The following is an 18,497-nucleotide window of genomic DNA, read 5'->3' as shown; positions in this document are numbered from 1 at the left end:
AGATCCCCAAGGGGAGAAGTCCCAGCCTGTCTGTCCTGTGACTCGTCAGCCACAATTTTCTTGCCAGCTTTGCTAGACTTCACATGGGCATGTGTCCTCCCTGGCACTTAAATTCCATTCCATGCAGCTTTGTGAAAACCAAAATTGCTGCTACTGTGCTGGCATAGAAAGTAAACAGAAATTAGCTAGACTGGTTTTGCATAGATGTAGAAAGATCTGAAACAGCAACTTTCCTCTTATTTTTATGCTATGAGACACATTACCATATTATATGGTTTAAGTCGTCTCCAAGGTGGCTTTCTATGCTGTAGAAAAGACCTGGTCAGATTCTACTGAGTTTATTGATATTAGAACACTGGTAAACTAATAGCTGTTTGCAGAAACTACATTTGGTAATAATATTTTGTGAATATTGAGAGTAGCAAGCAAAAGGCTTAGTGAAATATCTTAATGCATTAACACAGAAATTAAATTTTCCAATGGAAAAGGCAAGAGAAAAGCCATTTCTTTATATGCAGATCTATTATTCTGTTGGTGGCAATTACAGTAATTCTCTTGAAATCAAGTTAAAATTATATGTCTGCTTCATTATGAGAAGAAACCACTGAGTGCAAAAATCAGGGGAGATTTAGGGGAAAGTTGGAGAGACATTTGCAGTGAGCAGACCTGCCTTCACCATGATTCCTGCTCCAGCATGTCAGGAGTGGGGTTTGTGTGGATGTTTCCTGGGCTTGGGAGGCCAGGATTCACATTCATGCTTTGCCAGGGTTTTCCCATGTCACCTTGAGCATCTTTCTGTATTTTATTTGTAGACCATACTGCTGTCTCTAGAAAATAGTGTATTGTTGCTTCTCTAGCACCAATGGCATTTCAACAGTTGCTCAGTGTCGCTGCTTACTCTCTATGAAATCATGGAAATATGCCAAGTATTTGGAATATGAGATATGTTAGGGCTGAAGAGGTGCATGGAATTTTATATTTCCTGTTCAAGGACCGTCTTTGCATAGAAATCCTTATATTCACCTGAACTGCCTTCTGAGGAGGAGTGGTTCTACTGCTGATAGCAATTGTACAGAATTTAATTATATTTACCTTGTTTCTCCATGGAAGCTGGAGTTTTCTGTGTCACCAAAAGGAACCAAAAATAGATATCAACCTAAGTGCCACTGGGCAATTCAGATGTGATGGTAGGTGACATCTTAAAAAGGGGAAAAAACCCTTAATGTTAAATTATAGCTCTTGTAAAGTTGGGAGACTTTAGTTGCAAGTTGAGGGTATCTATTCATTACTGGTTCTTATCAAGTAAGGAAAATTAATGCAGTGTACAACAACCAGATAACAAGTTCAATTTCCTGCAGGATTTTTTCCTTTTCATTTGATTCTGACATTGCAGCCAATCTCCCTTGTCACTGAAAACATGAATGTGGTTTATTATTAAATTTATTATCAGATTTGTTTATTAATCAAATTACATTGATCCCTCAGTTAATGAGCTGTGCCATTTTCTTTGGGCAGCCATTTTAACTTTCAAAGTACCTGATGAAGAATTATGTCTTCATTTTACAATTCCTCTCCACTGATGTTCATTAGTGTTTCTCAGAAAAGTGACCATTATAAAGTGTGCACAGTTAAGTGTCTCTGAATGCTTTGGGCCCATTTCTCTGAATGCTTTGGGCCCATTTCTCTTTACAGTTTCATCAGTGTAATTTTAAAAACACAACTGCTCAACTACATTTTAAAGTATAGAAGGGGGGACGGTGAGTCCACTCATGCTGACTGTTCCAAAAAGGGCAGGAAGACTCATGTTTGTGCTCCTCAGCACTGTTTTCCCACCAAATGGCCACTTTGTGTTATTGATCTAATAAGCTGCCCATGGAAATCATGTACACAGAACATCACAGCACTTGTTCCTTCTCAGCTGATCCATTGGGAGTCTGTGCATTTTGCTACCTACCCACTTTGGGAAATGCACAATTGCTCCTTAATGTTTTAAATGATGACATTTATATACTAATGTTACGTTTTCATTCTGTAGTGACTTTCCAGAGGGAAAACCCTGACTTGCTGAAATGACAAAGTAAATAAATCCCAAAAGACAGAATGTTGGGAAAAATTGAAGAAGTACGGTTAGACTGAAGTGCTGGCTGCATGCAGAATCACTGCAGCTTTTTGGTTAGGGACTACAAAAGCATCATTGTTAGCCTGAATATCCATGATACCAGAGAAGAACAGACTGAAGGCAGTTTTCACAGCTATGAAGAGCTCATTCTTTCTCCATCAAATACAAAGACCTGAGCAATACATAACAGAAAGCATCACAAACCTGATTAGAAGCAATTTCATCTCTGTGCCATGTGCCTGAGCCAGGATGCACTTGTGAAACTGTTAACTGTGACAAAATACATTTCTCTCTTGCCTCCTCTGACAACCGAGGATTGCTGGCACACGGCCCCTTTGCAACAGGTTTGCTTTTGCTTTAATCCTTAAATTTTCAGTTGTTTCTCTTTCTTACCATGCTGCTTCTGTAGCTTCAGTCAATTTTGAAAGGTATTGTCTCAAAGAGAAGGCAGGAAGGAATAGTGCCTTCCTGCCCTGAACAGAATTACAACTGTGCTGGTCCCTTTTTTCAGAATTCTCTTAGCTCTGCTGTCCTACTTATTGGTTTACAGCAGGATTTTCATATCAGAGATTGCTCCAAGCTCAGAAAACAGGCTGCAGGAATGCTCAAAGGAAAAAGCACACCTGAAGTTTGAAAACCAGAATATGGCTTTTCCTTTCTCTTTTACCTGCAGTTCTGGATTTCCTGTCTTGTGGAACATCTGAGATTTATTTTGGTGTGGACTGGATTCAGCTCCAGTTTGGACAGACCTGCCAGCTCTTTTGGACTGCTCAGGCAGAGCTGGGTGGGTTTGGGCTTGCTCAGAGCCACAGCAAAGGCACATGGTTGGGGTCAGCACTGTGCATGGGTCCTTCCTGCAAAAGGCCCTGTCCTTCAGCTTTGCCCTCTTAAGCTTCCTTGGAGATGGAATGGAGTTGGCATCTTTTGCATTTACATGATTTTTTTTCCCTGACCAGAGAAATTGGAAAAAAAATGGCATTCCCATCAGTCCCTTTTTAAATAAAAAAGGTCTAAATTTCCTCCTTCTTTATAACACAAAGTCTTATTTAGAATGGTTGGATCTCCTTTTTAGGTTTGACAGACAGAAGTATCTAATTTAGCTGGCAATGACGGAGGATTAAAATTTCTTTCAGTCATCTCAAAGCCATCCATAGTGTGTCACGCCTATAGTTTGGCTGGTAGCTGCTGCATATCTATTTTTATTTGGTTTTGCCTTCCTCAAGTAGCCTTTCTTCCCAAAAGACTATTTATTACTCCTGTTTCCAGTGAAAAATCAATCTGGTTAAATATAGTCTGCTGAAATAGGAAAATCTTGTAACTCAAAATGTTTAGAAGGAGAGGATAGCAAGTTTTTCATGTTTAAAATAAAAAAGGGAGTACTGATGTTGCCTAGCTATAGCTAAATTCCAGTAACTGGGAATGCTACTCATGCTTGTAAACTGCAAACCTAGGGAGGTCATGGAAAAACTTTTCTTTGCATGGCTGGTGCATTTTCCCCCTTCTGGTTAGTGATTTCAGGATCTAAATTTCTTCTCATTTCCTGTGCTGTCAGTGAGGGACAGACCACTGAGGTGAGGAGATGACCATGATGGACAGTCTGGTGCCATTTTTCTCAGCAGCTCCTGAGCATCAGCAGGGCCAGAACCTTTCCATAGGGCATTCCCAGCCCTGCTAATGCAGACAGAGCTGCAGCCACAAATGTGGCATGTTTGTGCTGCAGATGTACATCTCCCAGATGAGCCCCTCAGGCAGTTCTGACCTCCAGTAACACTCACCTGAGAGCAAGCACAGGAAAATCAAGCCAAAGCAGGGCTCTGCAGTTTGTGTCTTTGCAAAGAGCCTGGCTGTCTTCGTGCAGTGGCTGTGGATGGCAGTCTGCACATTGCCACCAGTGTCTCCCAGAGCCATCTGGTCTCCTGCTTCTTGGCTGGTTTTTGCTGCCACCAGATTCACTTAGTATTGCCTTGCAGAGTGAAGTTTTCATATATGGCATGTGAGCCTGTTTTACGTTTTTGGAAACTTTGAGGTTTTCTGCCTTTTGTTGTAAAGAAAAAGGTGAAAAGGCTCACGGTTTTTCAGGGGTTTGGTTTTGTAGGGTTTTTTTGTGTATATCTGCCTACTTTGTGTTTTCCTCTCTCTCACCAGTACTCGTTTGCTTATCACAACATTTGTGTACATGTGCCCCTTCTCACCCTCTTGAGCAAGTGGGAGCCAGTATGAATGATCTCAATGTGGAACATGGTGCAAGACGGAGTCCTCCTTTCCAGGGGGGAGCTGTGCCAGCTCCTGTGTCACAGCGGTGCTTGGACTCATTTTAAACAATAGGTGATTTCCAGTACTAAATGGATCTTCTCCAAAATGACCATATAAGTTGAGGATAGAGCATGTATCTTTTTGCTGTTGTGTTTGCTTTTTTCCCATGACTGTAGGAAAAGGAAAAATTTTAACCTCTGGTCTGTCTGATGTCCTGCTGTTCTGGAGAACATTTTTTGCATTACTAAGGCTATGTCTTTAGCCTGTCACACAGACATCCCAAGAGAGCAAGGCTGATGTGCTGTTGAGACCTGAGATGGTTTAGAAGCAGCTTGCTGGGCTGGTCCCTGGGCTGTCACTCAGCACAGTGATCAGTGTGGGCCCCTTCACCCTCCCTAGGTGGGCTCTGCTACCCTTGCTCACATTGGCGCTGCTTTTCCCAGACACGCTGCTGCCTGACCATGGCCACTGTGGCACTGCTGGGAACTTGTCCTCAGCTTGTTTTGGTTTGTCCTTTTGTTGTTGCTGATGTCAAATTCAGTAGGGAAAGAGCATGATGAGATGTTCTCAGTGTTTCTGGAAGCTGGAATCCTATCTTGTGCACAGGGTGAGTAGAAGACACAGAGGATCTCTGTGCCATCCTATCCCCAAGTAGCTAAGAAGGAGAGATGGGATTTATCTTGATGTCTTGTGTATTCCAGGAACTTCTGAATGAACTTAATACTTTGTTTGTGCCACTGGAGGTGGAAAATAATTCTGGGCTTACAGTGCAAGAGAGGAACTGGCTTTTAAACAGATGTCCAAGTGTAAAAATTAACTTGTTTACCAAAATGCTGAAGAGTATACTGGATATCCACCCTGGATATACTCACAAGACATCTGAACATGGTCTTGGTAATCATCTCTAGGTGGCCCTGCTTGAGCAGAGGGTTAAATGAGGTGACCTCCAGAGGTCCCTTCCAACTTCACCATTACTGTGGTTCTCTGAAAGCCTGCTTTGGTGTAAAGAGCTTCACCCAGCCTTTCAAGTGAGAGTTTTATTAGCTTCATCCTGGTCCATCCTTTTTCTTTGTTCTTCCTTGTTCACAGAATGACTCAATGGCATGCAACACCAATTGCAGCAGATGGTGTTGTAGCACCCTGAGACCCTGTCCTCCCCCATTAGCTTAGTGAGCTCACTGGCAAGGGCAGACTGTCCTAAGTCAGTGGCATTCTTCTTACACCTTTGCTTGTGAATGCTTGCTTCTAGTGAACAATGATTATTTCATCATGGCACATGAACTCTTTCTTCTCTTGTAGCTAGTGTTCATTGTGGTAAAATACCATGGTTCAGATCCAGCCAAAAGCACTTTGCAGTTATTATAAGGCATTAAAGCTCTCAGAGTGTGGGGTTTTGTTCTGTTTCCCATGCAGTGCCTGTGGCGTTTGGTTTCCAGCAACACATGGTGTTTATATTCCTGACTGGCATCACCGTTGTGATGGTGATAGGGTTTGTGTTTCTTGCCTTGCTTGATTTATGTTGTGGCTGGCGTGCATGGCACGCACATGGCTTGAAATAGAACATGGCTGGGTTTTTTTGTTTTTACATTAGAGGCACTCATGATTTAATTTCGCATTTTGAATAATCCTGCATTTGCAGGGAAACTTGTGTCGTGTCCCTCCTTTAATAACTGTATTAGCTTCAGACATTTAAGTCTGCATTGCAAAATCATTCCCTGTAGATGTGTGTGGTTTTTAAACATCTCATGGTTTCTTGCTTCCCACCTTGTCCTCAGCTCTTCTTATTCCTTATGTTCTTTGCTTTCTGCCATACCTCTCCCCTTCCTGCACACTTGCAAAAAAAGTTCTCTGCCATCTTTTGCCATCCCAAAGATCCTGTGGTGCTTCTGCATCAGTAGTGCAAGGATCACCTTACAGGAGATAGTTTCAAAGGACCTGCAGTGGTAGGACTTGATGCAGTAGGGGGGTAGACCTGAGTTGGTCTCTGGGATGTTGCACTGAGGCTCCTGCTGGTTCCAGAGCTGCTTGTCAACAGGTATCTTAACTGTTGTGTGAATGCATTACAGACCAAAAAATGGGAAAGCTGAACTCAGCAGGATGGGAATTTTCTCCTCTTGTCTCTGCATCCTGACTGTGTTCCCTCCATTTCAGCTCAGTCTGCCTTTGCAGTTCTGTTGAGGCACTGTGCACAGAGCACCCAGACATCCTTGCAGTTCACTGTGTCCTGGTGGTTTTGGGAAGAGCCAAGCTCAGGCAGAGCTGGCATTCCCATGGCAGCAGCAGCTGGAACCATGAGCCCAGCCTGCCCTGTGCTGCCCTTCAGACATGGTGGAATGCATAGGAGCCAGCAGCTATGGGGTGATCCAGTCCCTGTATCTCCCTTTCATCTTCCCTTGCCTGGGGTTTGGGTGCGACCAGGCAGGTGTCAGGCTTGTCCTTAAGCAGAGGGGAGGATGGCAGGATCTGCCATCAGGCTCTTTTTCATCCTTTTTTCCTGTCAGCATCATGAGCCATGCAGGGCAACAGCCACAAAACTGAGCTTGCCTTGTACAGCTATGAAATCTTGAGCCAGTCCTTGCTGGAAATAGGAACTGAAATAGGAGCTTAGGAAAGTATTCACCTCTACCCTAAAACACAATTTGTGGTACTTTTCAACCAAAATAAAACAGAAATAATTTAGAAAGACATATAAAATTAATGATAACTCCTCTTTTCTTCCCTGTCTTTCCCAGAAATAAACCATTTTCTGTATTTTTTGAGGTCATACCCTGGTTACTGCTGGACAAAACCCAATCAGATGGTAAATCTGAAGACAGTGATGGAGTGGAAAATATATCAAGAACTCTGAAACCATTACAACATTTTAATTACATGCTAACTGGTTTTTCCACAAAGCAGTAGCCTCCCAGATGAAGGGACTGGGACTCAGGGCTGATAATAGTTGCTGATGTCCAGGCTGCAGATTGTGTGGTCAATCCCTTCTAATCTGCTCCAGCTAATCGTACAGCTAAACCACTGCTTTACTCATCTCACGATATTTTATAGCTGTAATATTTATTTCCTTTGACCTTTTTTTGACCCATTGTCATTTGCTGCACCATTTGGCACAAGGGAGGCTGTTACTGGCATTGTCCTCCCACCAGCAAGGAAATGCCATGACCTCTGAAGACTGACAAATAGTTGGTATGAGTTGGGCCCTTCATCACAATCACCAACACCACGGTCCTGTAATAAAACCTTTTCACTGCTGAGGGTAGTCATTGACATGGCTGAAGCGTGGAGTAAGGAGTTGAGAGTAGTGGGAATCTGTGTGTTTAACCTCTAAGGCTGCTAGTCTGGGTAAGATGCACTGGCAGGGTCTGGAGGTGCTTCAGACATCTCACTGTGTGTGTTGTGTGTATAAGCACATAGATATAACAAGCTTCTTTTCAAATAACAGCTCTGACTAAACACAGGATGAGGATCATGGGCTGTTCCATGATGGCTGCTGTAAGAGACAACTCTTTTCCTTGTCACTTCTGGGTTGTTGGGTATTTTATAGGGAGCAGGCAGAATGTAAGGGTTACAAGGGTTAATAACAGCAGGAGCAGAACTTCCTCAGTCCCCATTCCTCCCTCGCAGGAGGGGCTGGGACTGACAAACCTGCCAGGAGTCTCTGCTGCTGGAGCTGCAGTGCTAGCAGGAGTGTGTGGAGGGGGCAGATTGGGCAGAGGAGTAAAATGGGATTTAGTGGCTTTCAGAGTACCTTGCTGAGAGCAGAGGACAGAGGCTTCAGGCTGGGTTCCAGTTGTCAAGGACTGTTTTCTTTGACTCTTGTGTCCTGTTCTTTCTCCAGTTACTTGGCACAAATGTGTGTCTGTCCTCTCCATCTTCAGTCCTCAGCCATCTCACATGCAGTCCTTTCCATACCCTGGTGAGGTTTTCCATTCCCTGCAGCCCATGTGTCCCAGAGAGTGTCTGCTGATAGCTCAGCAGTGTGGCTGTTGGGTGGCAGAGCAGGTCACACAGCTGGCTGGCTGTAATGCACCCAGGTGCTTGGTTAGCTAACACAAATCTGTGTGCAGAACAGCTCCATAGGGCTCTGCTGATTGCTTCATTTGTGTGGTTGAAATATTGCCACCATTCCACTTCTAGAAATGTCTGATCCATTTATCTGGAATGGTAAATGGGGAATGAAGAGAGCAACCTCAGTCATTTATTCACATTTATTAGGCATGGGGAGAAGGCTCAGGGCATCCCTGTGTAGTATTTTCAGATACACCGCAGAAATCTGAATGTCAGGGCAGCAGCTGATCTTGATTTCTCCTGTTCTAACACAAGGCTATTGCAACATGCACACAAGCAGAGTGTGAACATGTTCAAAAATTATTAATTTGCAATTTGCCCTATGTTGGAAGAGGAACGTGCTTTCAACAAGACATATTTGGTTACTGCCATAGAACTGGAGACATTTCCCATTTGTACATTACATATTAGCATGTACTTCAATTGCTTATGAGCAGTACGGACTTGTCTAAGCTTTCATTTGATTTCAAGTGTGTTTCTTCAGGAGGTTTACTTTTATTTGTAAATATGTGGAATCTTGATTTATTTTTGTGTGTTTTCTCAAGTGTTTAAAAATGGCAAAGTATATTTTGATTCAGACATCCCTGCATTCATCTTGTTTTTCTCTTGTACATTTTAGCATCAGTGTGACTAACAAAGTATTTAATGCAATAATATGTTTGGTTGGTGATTTATTGGAGTTGAAATGTAGAAGGAAAATATGAAAAGCATGCCAGAATTGAAATGTGTTTTGGAATTTTTGCAAAAAATGCTTGTGAAAATATTTTTGTTGGTTTTGCTTTCTGATTGAAGGCATTGCAGGGAATTCCAACTGAAAACATACCTCTGCAATTTGCCTAAAACGTGTTGGAGTTTTATTTTACAAAGAAGAAACAATTCCAAAGTGGTTGTTATTTATACTTTTAATTTCTTTTCCAAGTACATCTTGATGGCAATAATCAACTTCAAAGAACAAATCAACCACTGGATAAATATTCCAATACACAAGTAGAACTCATGAATTTTCTATTTATATAACTGTGTGTGCATATCTACATTTTATCTTGGATCTATAAAGATAAAGTCTGCTGCTTGTTTTACTGAATAGTTTTAAATTTGCCATAATGGCTGGGTTTGATTGCAAGTCAGTATTTTCCATGTTGTAATTATCAATGAGACAAAATCTTTGTGCAGTTTTTTAAAAACCCACAACCCACTGCTGTCCTTGCAGCACAACATTAATATTGATTCACTGAAATCAAAGAGTCATTAATAATACTTGTGATTCAAATAATTGTGCTTTCAAAACAGTCCAGGCTGCTTTCACAGGGCTTTCCCAGTCCCTCTTGGGTGGACCTGTGATGTGATATCCTTATGCAGAGATATCCTAATTGCAGAGATATCCTAATTGCAGATCCTTGCCAGTTTGCCTCAGCTGGCAAGGTCTGCAATTGTCATTTGGCAGCACATTGGTCATTTTGGATCTCGGGATCTTTTGGCCAGAGGGATGATCTGGGTTCCCACATTTGGGCTTGCAGCCTTACTGGGAGGAGCTCCTGGGAGCTACAGGTGGGGTAGGGGCTGCATCCTAAGGTACATTCGAGCTGCTTATCTCCTTGTTGCTGTGGGGCTGGGACACCCCACATGCCTTCCCATCCCAGACTTCTATGTGCAATTTACATTTACACAAATATCAGCAACAAATGTTGTAACACTTTTTTTTTTGTTTTCCCCCTCTCTTTTCCCCAGCATCCTCTTTGCAGACATAGAGGGTTTCACCAGCCTGGCCTCCCAGTGCACTGCTCAGGAGCTGGTCATGACACTGAACGAGCTCTTTGCCAGATTCGATAAACTTGCAGCTGTAAGTTTTCTATTATAATTTTGTTTCCTCTTGTTTTCATTCTCCTGTTGCAAGAATGACATACTGTGCTGGTTCACTGGATTTCTTAAATATTCACTGCCCTAAAAGGCAAGCTATTGCAAGCATGAATATAAGCTGAATACTTCTTTCTCCTTTATTATTCTTATTTTTTTTAAGGAGAACCACTGTTTACGGATCAAGATCCTGGGTGATTGCTATTACTGTGTGTCTGGGTTGCCAGAAGCAAGAGCTGACCATGCACACTGCTGTGTTGAAATGGGAATGGATATGATAGAGGCCATCTCGTAAGTACCATATTCCCCAGACAGAAGCTCAAAACAAATGCAAGTAGATTCTCTTTCCTGTTAGTTCTTAATATTAGGAGCAAGGTAACCTAACCAGGGAACTCTGGCCAGCAAAAAGGGAAAACAGCTGGAACAAAAAACCAAAATGCTGTTAAGGTTTGACAGCAGCAAAACAGCCACTCGTGTCAATACAATCATGTGGATATCAGAGCTCAGCCTCTTGATGGAAAAGGCAAAGGTTACTGTAATTACTGGAAGTCTCATTCCCAAAGGAGATTCCAGTGGATTGCAGAATTGTGAATTCAGAGGGTTAATAATAGCTTCATTAAATTTCAGTTGCTATTCATTTGTGTCTTTAAACCAGTTTTTTACTCACCTGAAAATTGCTTTGCTAAGGTCTGTCTTGTCTAGTTCAACAAATCCTTCTCTATGTGTCCCTCTATGCAAAAAGGGTCAGATTCAAGCCTTTCTTACTTTAGTTAAATTAATTACTGACACAGATTGGTCTTTTTGCTTTATTTCTATTTACTTCCCCATCTGTATTTTTTTCTTTTAAAACATGTGGTGGGGCTTTGCCTGCTCCTGAGGTCAGACTAGCAGCTGTGTTAGTCCAGACCATTCCTGTCTTTCAAGAGTAACAAAGAGGAGATCCATGTCTAGTTTTATTGCTTGGAGGATTACAGACAGTATTGAATATTGTTTGCATCATACATGTGCTTTCACAGGCCAATTCTTTCAGAATTCAGGGAAGGAAGATTTATTTGGTCATCTTGAGTGTATGCAAGTTCAGGTGCAAAGTTCAGTCAGTTTTGGATGGTAGCTGAGCTGACCTTGATATCTACACCATCTCTGCTGCACAGACTCTCCTGCTCTTTCCCTTCTCTTTTGTTTTTTATTTTCTGAAAGTATATTCTGAAGTATTAGTGGTACCAACAGAGAAGTAGAAGATCTCTCAGTGTTCTCCACTTATTCTATGCAGTAAATTGATGGAGTTTCCACTTCAGCTTGATAAAATCTAGAGATACCTCCCTCCTGAGCTTGGTACAGTACATCCTTTACCATTTGAATTTCTGCAAAGACATCAATACACCCCCAGAGTTTTCAACCTCATTTTCATAACACAAATACACAGGGTAAAAAGCAGTGTTTTCGCCCAGGAGATCCCATTCAAAGTACAGCATGCAACAGCATTCCCTTGCTTTGTATACAGTGTACACTGTCAGGACTTTCTACCTTTTCTTTCCTGTTTTTAAACTCCATTGTCTTGTGCCAATCTCCTTTTTAGGTTTGTATGCAATGTGCAAAATAAGAGGAATTGCAAGTAACTAGTTCCCAGCAGCCCTTGAAAGAATGCTCTTTCTTCCATGTGAGATACAGTTAAGTAGCAGGTGACAAAGGGTCCTGTCAAACACAAGAAGCAGCAATCCTTGGCCACCAGCCCCACAGAATATTGTGTTCATTGCCCAGTTGTTGGCCTGATGAAATCCAGAGGCTTTCACATGTTGCTGTATAATTCCCCACAAGGCTAAATAACACCAGGAAGTCCAGACTTCATTGATTAGTTGCAACCCACCTTACTGGAATAAACACAGAGCTGAGGTGCACTCAGTGTTTGTTTACAAATAGCTCTTCAGCAGCCTTTAAAACTTGTTTCCCACTCACTGTATAATGAATGCATTTAACAATCTTATCTCTTAATAAGTCTGGAAGGTGATTCTGTTCTCACTACCCCTGCTCTTTCTCTTCCCCCCTCCTCCTCTAAGGATCAAGATAAGAGGTTTCACAATTAAGGTAACCAATAGCTACTGAACATTTGATTGCAGGTAACAAATAACTACTGAACATTTGATTGCCGACTTCACCAGCACTGGGCCCTGCCTGTAGGCTGATTTCATCTGTGTCTAATAACAGCAGGGAGTGTTACCCCAAATAGGAAAGACTTCATGAAAATTGTATTCACTGTACCACTGGTATAAATGAGCTGAAAAAAAGGAAGTTAACAAAGGATATTTCATTTATCCAATGAATAACCAAACTTATTTGTTTGCTACAAAGTCTGGACAAAGTCACCTGGTCATCAATGACTCTACTGAGAGAAGTTCCCTGGTATTGTGTCAGTAACATGGCTTGGCAGGGGTGCAGGAGGGCTTGTAGCACCCAGTGGAGGGAGGAACTGCAGTTGTGTTGTTTCTATCAGGTTTATGGGTGCAGCTACATTTGTATTACTCCAGCTCCTGTTTCTTTCTCAAGTATTGTGGTTGGAGATTCTTCAGTTCTTAAGCCTGTAACACCTTGCCCATATCAGCTTCCTTTACCTGCTAGACAATCTCTGCTGCTTGTTAATAAAAATAATTAATCTTCTCTTCAGTGAGAAGATAGTGAAACATAAGATAGGGATCATAAAGAGAAAGGAACTCGAAGAGGATAGGAGCTGTTTCAACAAGAAGTCATCTTGGACACTGTTTTAAGGGACATATTGCACTGTTAGGAGGGAATTGGAGTCCAGAACTGGTCTATCTTTATTAATGAAATTCCATTCATAACTAAAGCATAAATATTAGGACTGTGTTGATGTTAAGGAGTTGGGAGGACTTACCTATCCAGATGATGTTATCTAGAAAGGACTGGATGGACCTGAAAACTGAAGAGACTGAAATCTGATAGGTATAAAGTACTTCCTTGTGTAAGAAACTTACTACTCAAAGGAAGGGACAGTGGTATGTGATGGAGGTGAATTGGCCTGTGAAGCATGGATGTTCTGGGAGTGATGTGATTGGCAATAATGAGAAGCAGAGTTGTTCTGAAGGCCTCATCAAGGCTTTTCCCTACCCACTGTCCTAAATATATTTCTCATGTGAACAGTTCTTGAAGTTAACTTTTGCCCTGAAGGGGAAAACTCACAAAGTATTCCAGCAGTCTTTTTGGGAGTAAGCAGAGCATCCAAACCTCATTACATTCAGAACCTGAGTATTTGTAGCTGCCTGTTTGGAGTGACTGCAATAGATGTGGTTCTCTGGTTTTGCTGCTGTAAAGCCTGTTCAAGCTTTCCAGCTTCAGTGGGGTATTTTACATACATATCATATTTCATCTGTGGAAGAGTTGATGCTTGGTGCCATACAGACAAATTAAGATCTCTGAAATCATTTCCTTTTTCTCTTTGCAACATGCTATTACTCTTAATGAGGCCAAGTGCTGGCAGGTTATGTCCAGCTTTGGTATGGAAATCAGAGACCAGCGCTTTAATCCTTTTACTGGCCCAGAGATAATTTTTTTATGAGTTCTCAACTTGGTCCTGAGTTCAGTGTACATGGATTTACTCCAAGAGCTCCATGTTCTTATTAGGGCTCATCTTGGCCAGCCTGGCCATCCAAGAGCAGTACAGCTCGTCCAGTTTTGTTCTGCTGTCCTGTTGATGTGGATGAGCTGTGCCATGTGTATCTGTGAATAATTTATGGATCATGATGGATTTTTATGTTCTGGGTGCAAGTTTGTGCTGCTGACTGCAGCCATTCAGCTGTTAGTAAAGGCCCTTCTCCCCCCTGTCTCTTCTCAGGCTGGTCCGTGAGGTGACGGGTGTGAATGTCAACATGAGGGTTGGGATCCACAGTGGCAGAGTTCACTGCGGGGTCCTGGGCCTCAGGAAGTGGCAGTTTGATGTGTGGTCCAACGATGTCACCTTAGCCAACCACATGGAAGCAGGGGGCAAAGCTGGGTAAGTTGCTTCATCCAAGCTCTTGTGTTTATCCATTAAACTCCCACACTGAATGTGTAAGAGTAGTGGCATGGCTAAATCAATTGGGGTTCATTGCTTGTTTGTTCCAGTTCACGGAACCCATCCCTGACAGGACCTGGCTTTTTAGGTGATCACTTTACAGAGTCTACAAAACTTCCTTGTCTTTTGTCTCATTGAAGGCGCATCCACATAACAAAGGCAACCCTGAACTATCTCAATGGAGACTACGAGGTGGAGCTGGGCTTCGGAGGGGAGCGCAACGCTTACCTGAAAGAGCACAGCATTGAGACCTTCCTGATTGTGAGGTGCAGCCAGAAGAGGGTAAGGCCAAGCAAACTAACGCAGGTTTAGGTACCTTTCATAACTTGATGTCTCTGAGACACAAAAGTAGAGCCTTTATAGATGAGACAGTTGACACTCAGTGACAAAATTTCCTGTTTCTTTCTCCTCTTCCCGAACTTTTATGTGCACAGGAGGGAATAGCCACCATCTACAAAAGTGTCTGCATCAAGCTCTTTCTAATTCTTTCAAAGAAATTGTCCTCAGTTGTTTTCAAAATCATGTTGAAAAATGTTATTAATATAGATATGCATTTTGTAGAAATACTTAAAGGCATAGATTAAAACCACAGAGATCTTTTCTCTGACAGATTACAGAGGTGATTTTGTCTGCCTGCTCAACCAGATGAATGAACATGAAGATTAGAGCAGTTCCTATCATTGCTTTTCAGCCTGTCTTTCTGAAGATGAGAAAAACTGGTCCACTGTAATGATCAGTCATCATTGCGGCAGTAAGATGAGATCATACCAACTGTGACATGGGCCAGGCTGCACAAAATAAGGCTATGAGGGCATTACTGACTTGAACTTGAATCGAGTCAAACTCAAGTGGACATCAACCAATAAAGTCAACCAATAAATCTTCTTTTTGTGAGACTGTCAATAACAAACTATCACTAGTTTGTATTCTTTTTAAAAATTATAGAAATACTAGAAAAGGACCTTTTTGATCTAGTTGAGCATAGCCAATAATATTTCTCTTAGTAATTTCTGCACTGTAGCCCCTACTTTGCTATTCACAGTATGGGCAAGCATACACAGATTGACCTGAATTGAAAATAAATTAATATGTTTCTGAATCTAAAACCAAGTAAACCTTCCCACATCTATAAATATGACTGCTATGAGATTAAGTGAATTAGTGTTTGTGACATGTTGCAACAGCACAGTTGATTTGAATAACCAACACCTGTATAGAAAGACTTTGCCACCATTGCCTCATTTCCTGAGAGAATGGAAGTCTCAAATCTCCTTAATAGATATTGTGTAAAAAATCTCCAAGAAAATCCCTTATCATCTTCTAAAGAGAGAAGCTGATGTTTTGGTCTCTATCTGCTCATAAAATAAATCTCATTAACAATGTCAATCTTCAAAAGAGGATTAGAACTTGCAGGGCAAGATTATTGTTCCTGAGCATCACTGCCTGTCAGTGAGCCAGCTGATGTTTTAGGTATCTAAGTCACTTCCTCTTTGCTGGGCAGATTTAAGAATATAAGCCAAAATACTGCTGTGGTCAGACCCCATCTCCTGGAGTGGAGACCCTATACTGACTCTTAAATCATACCTGGTTGTCTGCATGTTTTTGTAGAGAACCAGAAGTTTCTCTGGAGATAAGATGAAGCGATAAGCACTTCAGAGTGCTTGGCACCTGTCTTCATTTCTGAACACAGGATGTGTTTTGAGTAGGAGATTGGACAGAGACTCATAAGAGATGTGGATTCCATTCCAGACATAGGTTTTGAGGAATTTGCATCTTTATGCCTTGATGTGCCATAGGAAAATGAAATGGGCCATTCTTTCACTGCTTTATATGTATTTATTGCAGCTCTGTTACCTAGTGTAGCCCTTAGCTGAAGTCTCTGAGCACTACTATAAAGCTGCTGCAACATGCTGCATCCCAGAGTAGCTAACAACTGGGACATTTGGATGACTTATGTAATTATTAGGCTAAACTGAGACATTAAAAAGCAGCTATGCAGTGTCATGGGCATTAGGTGTTTGGAGTTTGAGGAGTTTCTGGTTTGCCCACACTGCTGTAACTTTTGTGCTCTCATAGCTGTATTTTATCTCTTTGTGAATGGTTTCATAGAATCATAGGAGGCCTTGACCTTAAGGCTTGAAGAAAGGACCTTAAAGATTATCTTGTCCCACCCCCCTGTCAGGGCAAGGACACCCTCCATTAGACCAGGTTGCTCAAAGCTCCATCCAGCCTGGCCTTGGACACTTGCAGGGATGGGACATCCTCTGTTTCTCCTGACAACTTAGTCCAGTGTTTAAAGTTCTCTCCCTGTTCAAAAACTCATTTTCACACAACACAAAGATCAGAAAGTGAGAAGATCATGGAGATCATGAAGTGAGAAAAGCTTTTGCCCATTTTCAGTTCAGTAGTCTTGAACTTTTTGCCTGATGGCAGGCAAAGTTCTGGTACTATACTTTTTCCTTTCATTTCTGCTTGATTTTAATGACTTCTTGGGATGTATTTAGCCAGGTTTTCAGTTCATTCTGTTCCAGTAATGGCCATAAAATGTTCACCTGGCTTAGTGAAGAGTTGCTGTGAGTTGTGTCTGGGTTCCTGCTGTCCTTGCACATAAGGCTTGGCATTAGTATTGACCTGAGAGCAGAGCCAAGTAACTGCCTGAGCTGTTCCGTACTTCACATAGCAGAATTATCTGGATACCTGCTGCATCAGTCCCACAGCCATCAAAACCCAACAATACCATGAGTTTTGATAAATAGATAAAATGTAAGGGTATGTGATCCCTACTCTTTCTTCTTACTACTGCCACAGGGAGCCGCAACTTTGAATTTTCTGTCTTTTTTATTTGTTTAACTTTTTCATTGTGTTAATGCCATTTCTTGGGCACAAAATGGGAGGAACATCAATCTAATATTTTTGTTCCAGGAACTGAAAATAGCTTCTTCTTTGAAAAAAATTTTTTTTGCTTTTTCCTTTTAAAAAATGCTATTAACTGGAATATAGTCAGTGTGGTTTTAGGAGGGGAAAAAGCTAGATTCTTCTCCCTCAGTCTTTAATAATATTGCTAGACCTGAAAATGTAGTCCTTGTTTTCTGTCTGATACACAGAAGAGTTGCTTTCTATTGAAAGACAACAAAATGCAAAGTTTTAAAATCCAGTCTTTTTGGATTTTTTTCTCCTCATCTTTACCTCCAGATCTGCTTTCACCTTTCTGTTTGCCCTGTCCTGTGATTCTGCTGCCCTCATGGGTGAGCACTTGCCTGAAAAGATGAAATTAGCAGGTTCTGCCATAAAGGTGTGTTGAATCTTTTGCTGTGGTTTGTTTGCTCCCATTACTGTTAACACTGGACTGCTCTAAAACCTGGATTGCTCTGGTTGTCTGTCAGCAATTGTACCCCCTCTCCCTCTCCTTTTTTCTCCTGAGGCAGACGCTTCTTATGTTTTCACACAACAAAGAGGAGACAATCATATCTCTCATATTTTCCTGCTCCTCAAAGGAAGCCTTTACCTTTTGCAAAGTTGGATTATCTCAGTGTCTTCTGTTTATTCTGTGGTGAACTAATGTGATTCCTGATAATGAAATGAAGTTTCTGTCTGTGATCTCTAAGGGAATGATGCATTTCGTACACTATTAGTCCTCAAATGTTGGGTGCTAATACTCCCTTTCTTCATAACTATCAAATGCACCTCTGCTTCTCCCATTAGCCAAATCATTGCTCACTTGCTGCCAGGTGAGATAAGAAAAAAAATTAATGAAATCTGCCCTAAGAGTAGTAACTGAGTAACTCTGCTTGTAACTTCTATCCAGACTAATAATTCCTTGTTCAACACTGTCTCTTGCCATTTCACTAGAAACAAGCTCTTTTCCCAGCTTCATGTTCCCCATCTGTCTTAGCCCTTACTCTCCAACACAGCACTCTGTCAAAGCTCTATGGAAGAAACAAAGCCAGTGAGAGCTGCTGCATTTCTTTTCTCTTTAGAAAAACTTGGATTCCAGTCTGTTAATCCAAACCCAGCATTTGCTGCTCTACAGGCTATGTGTCATGATCACTGACTAAATAGTTATTAAAAATATCTGTTACCAGAACTGACATGGAAGTTGGCAGTTTTCCACAGATCTGGAATGGAGGTTGTCTTTCTGACTTC

At 41.7% G+C, this 18,497-nt stretch overlaps 1 protein-coding gene across 1 annotated transcript in view; it reads left to right on the top strand.

Moving 5' to 3' along the window:
• The window catches only part of ADCY5 (adenylate cyclase 5), a 201,494-nt gene that overhangs the window by 134,994 nt on the left and 48,003 nt on the right, over positions 1-18,497 (top strand). The window contains exons 4-7 of the mRNA XM_058809156.1: positions 10,166-10,277; positions 10,455-10,582; positions 14,136-14,294; positions 14,495-14,636. Of these exons, the coding sequence (XP_058665139.1) occupies positions 10,166-10,277; positions 10,455-10,582; positions 14,136-14,294; positions 14,495-14,636 (541 nt within the window). The remainder of the gene's footprint in view (positions 1-10,165; positions 10,278-10,454; positions 10,583-14,135; positions 14,295-14,494; positions 14,637-18,497) is intronic.

The sequence above is a fragment of the Ammospiza caudacuta genome, chromosome 8 (genome assembly GCF_027887145.1).
Source record: "Ammospiza caudacuta isolate bAmmCau1 chromosome 8, bAmmCau1.pri, whole genome shotgun sequence".
Classification (NCBI taxonomy): Eukaryota; Metazoa; Chordata; class Aves; order Passeriformes; family Passerellidae; genus Ammospiza; species Ammospiza caudacuta.
Note: the sequence above shows the minus strand (reverse complement) of the source record. Positions and strands in the feature narration are given on the sequence as shown.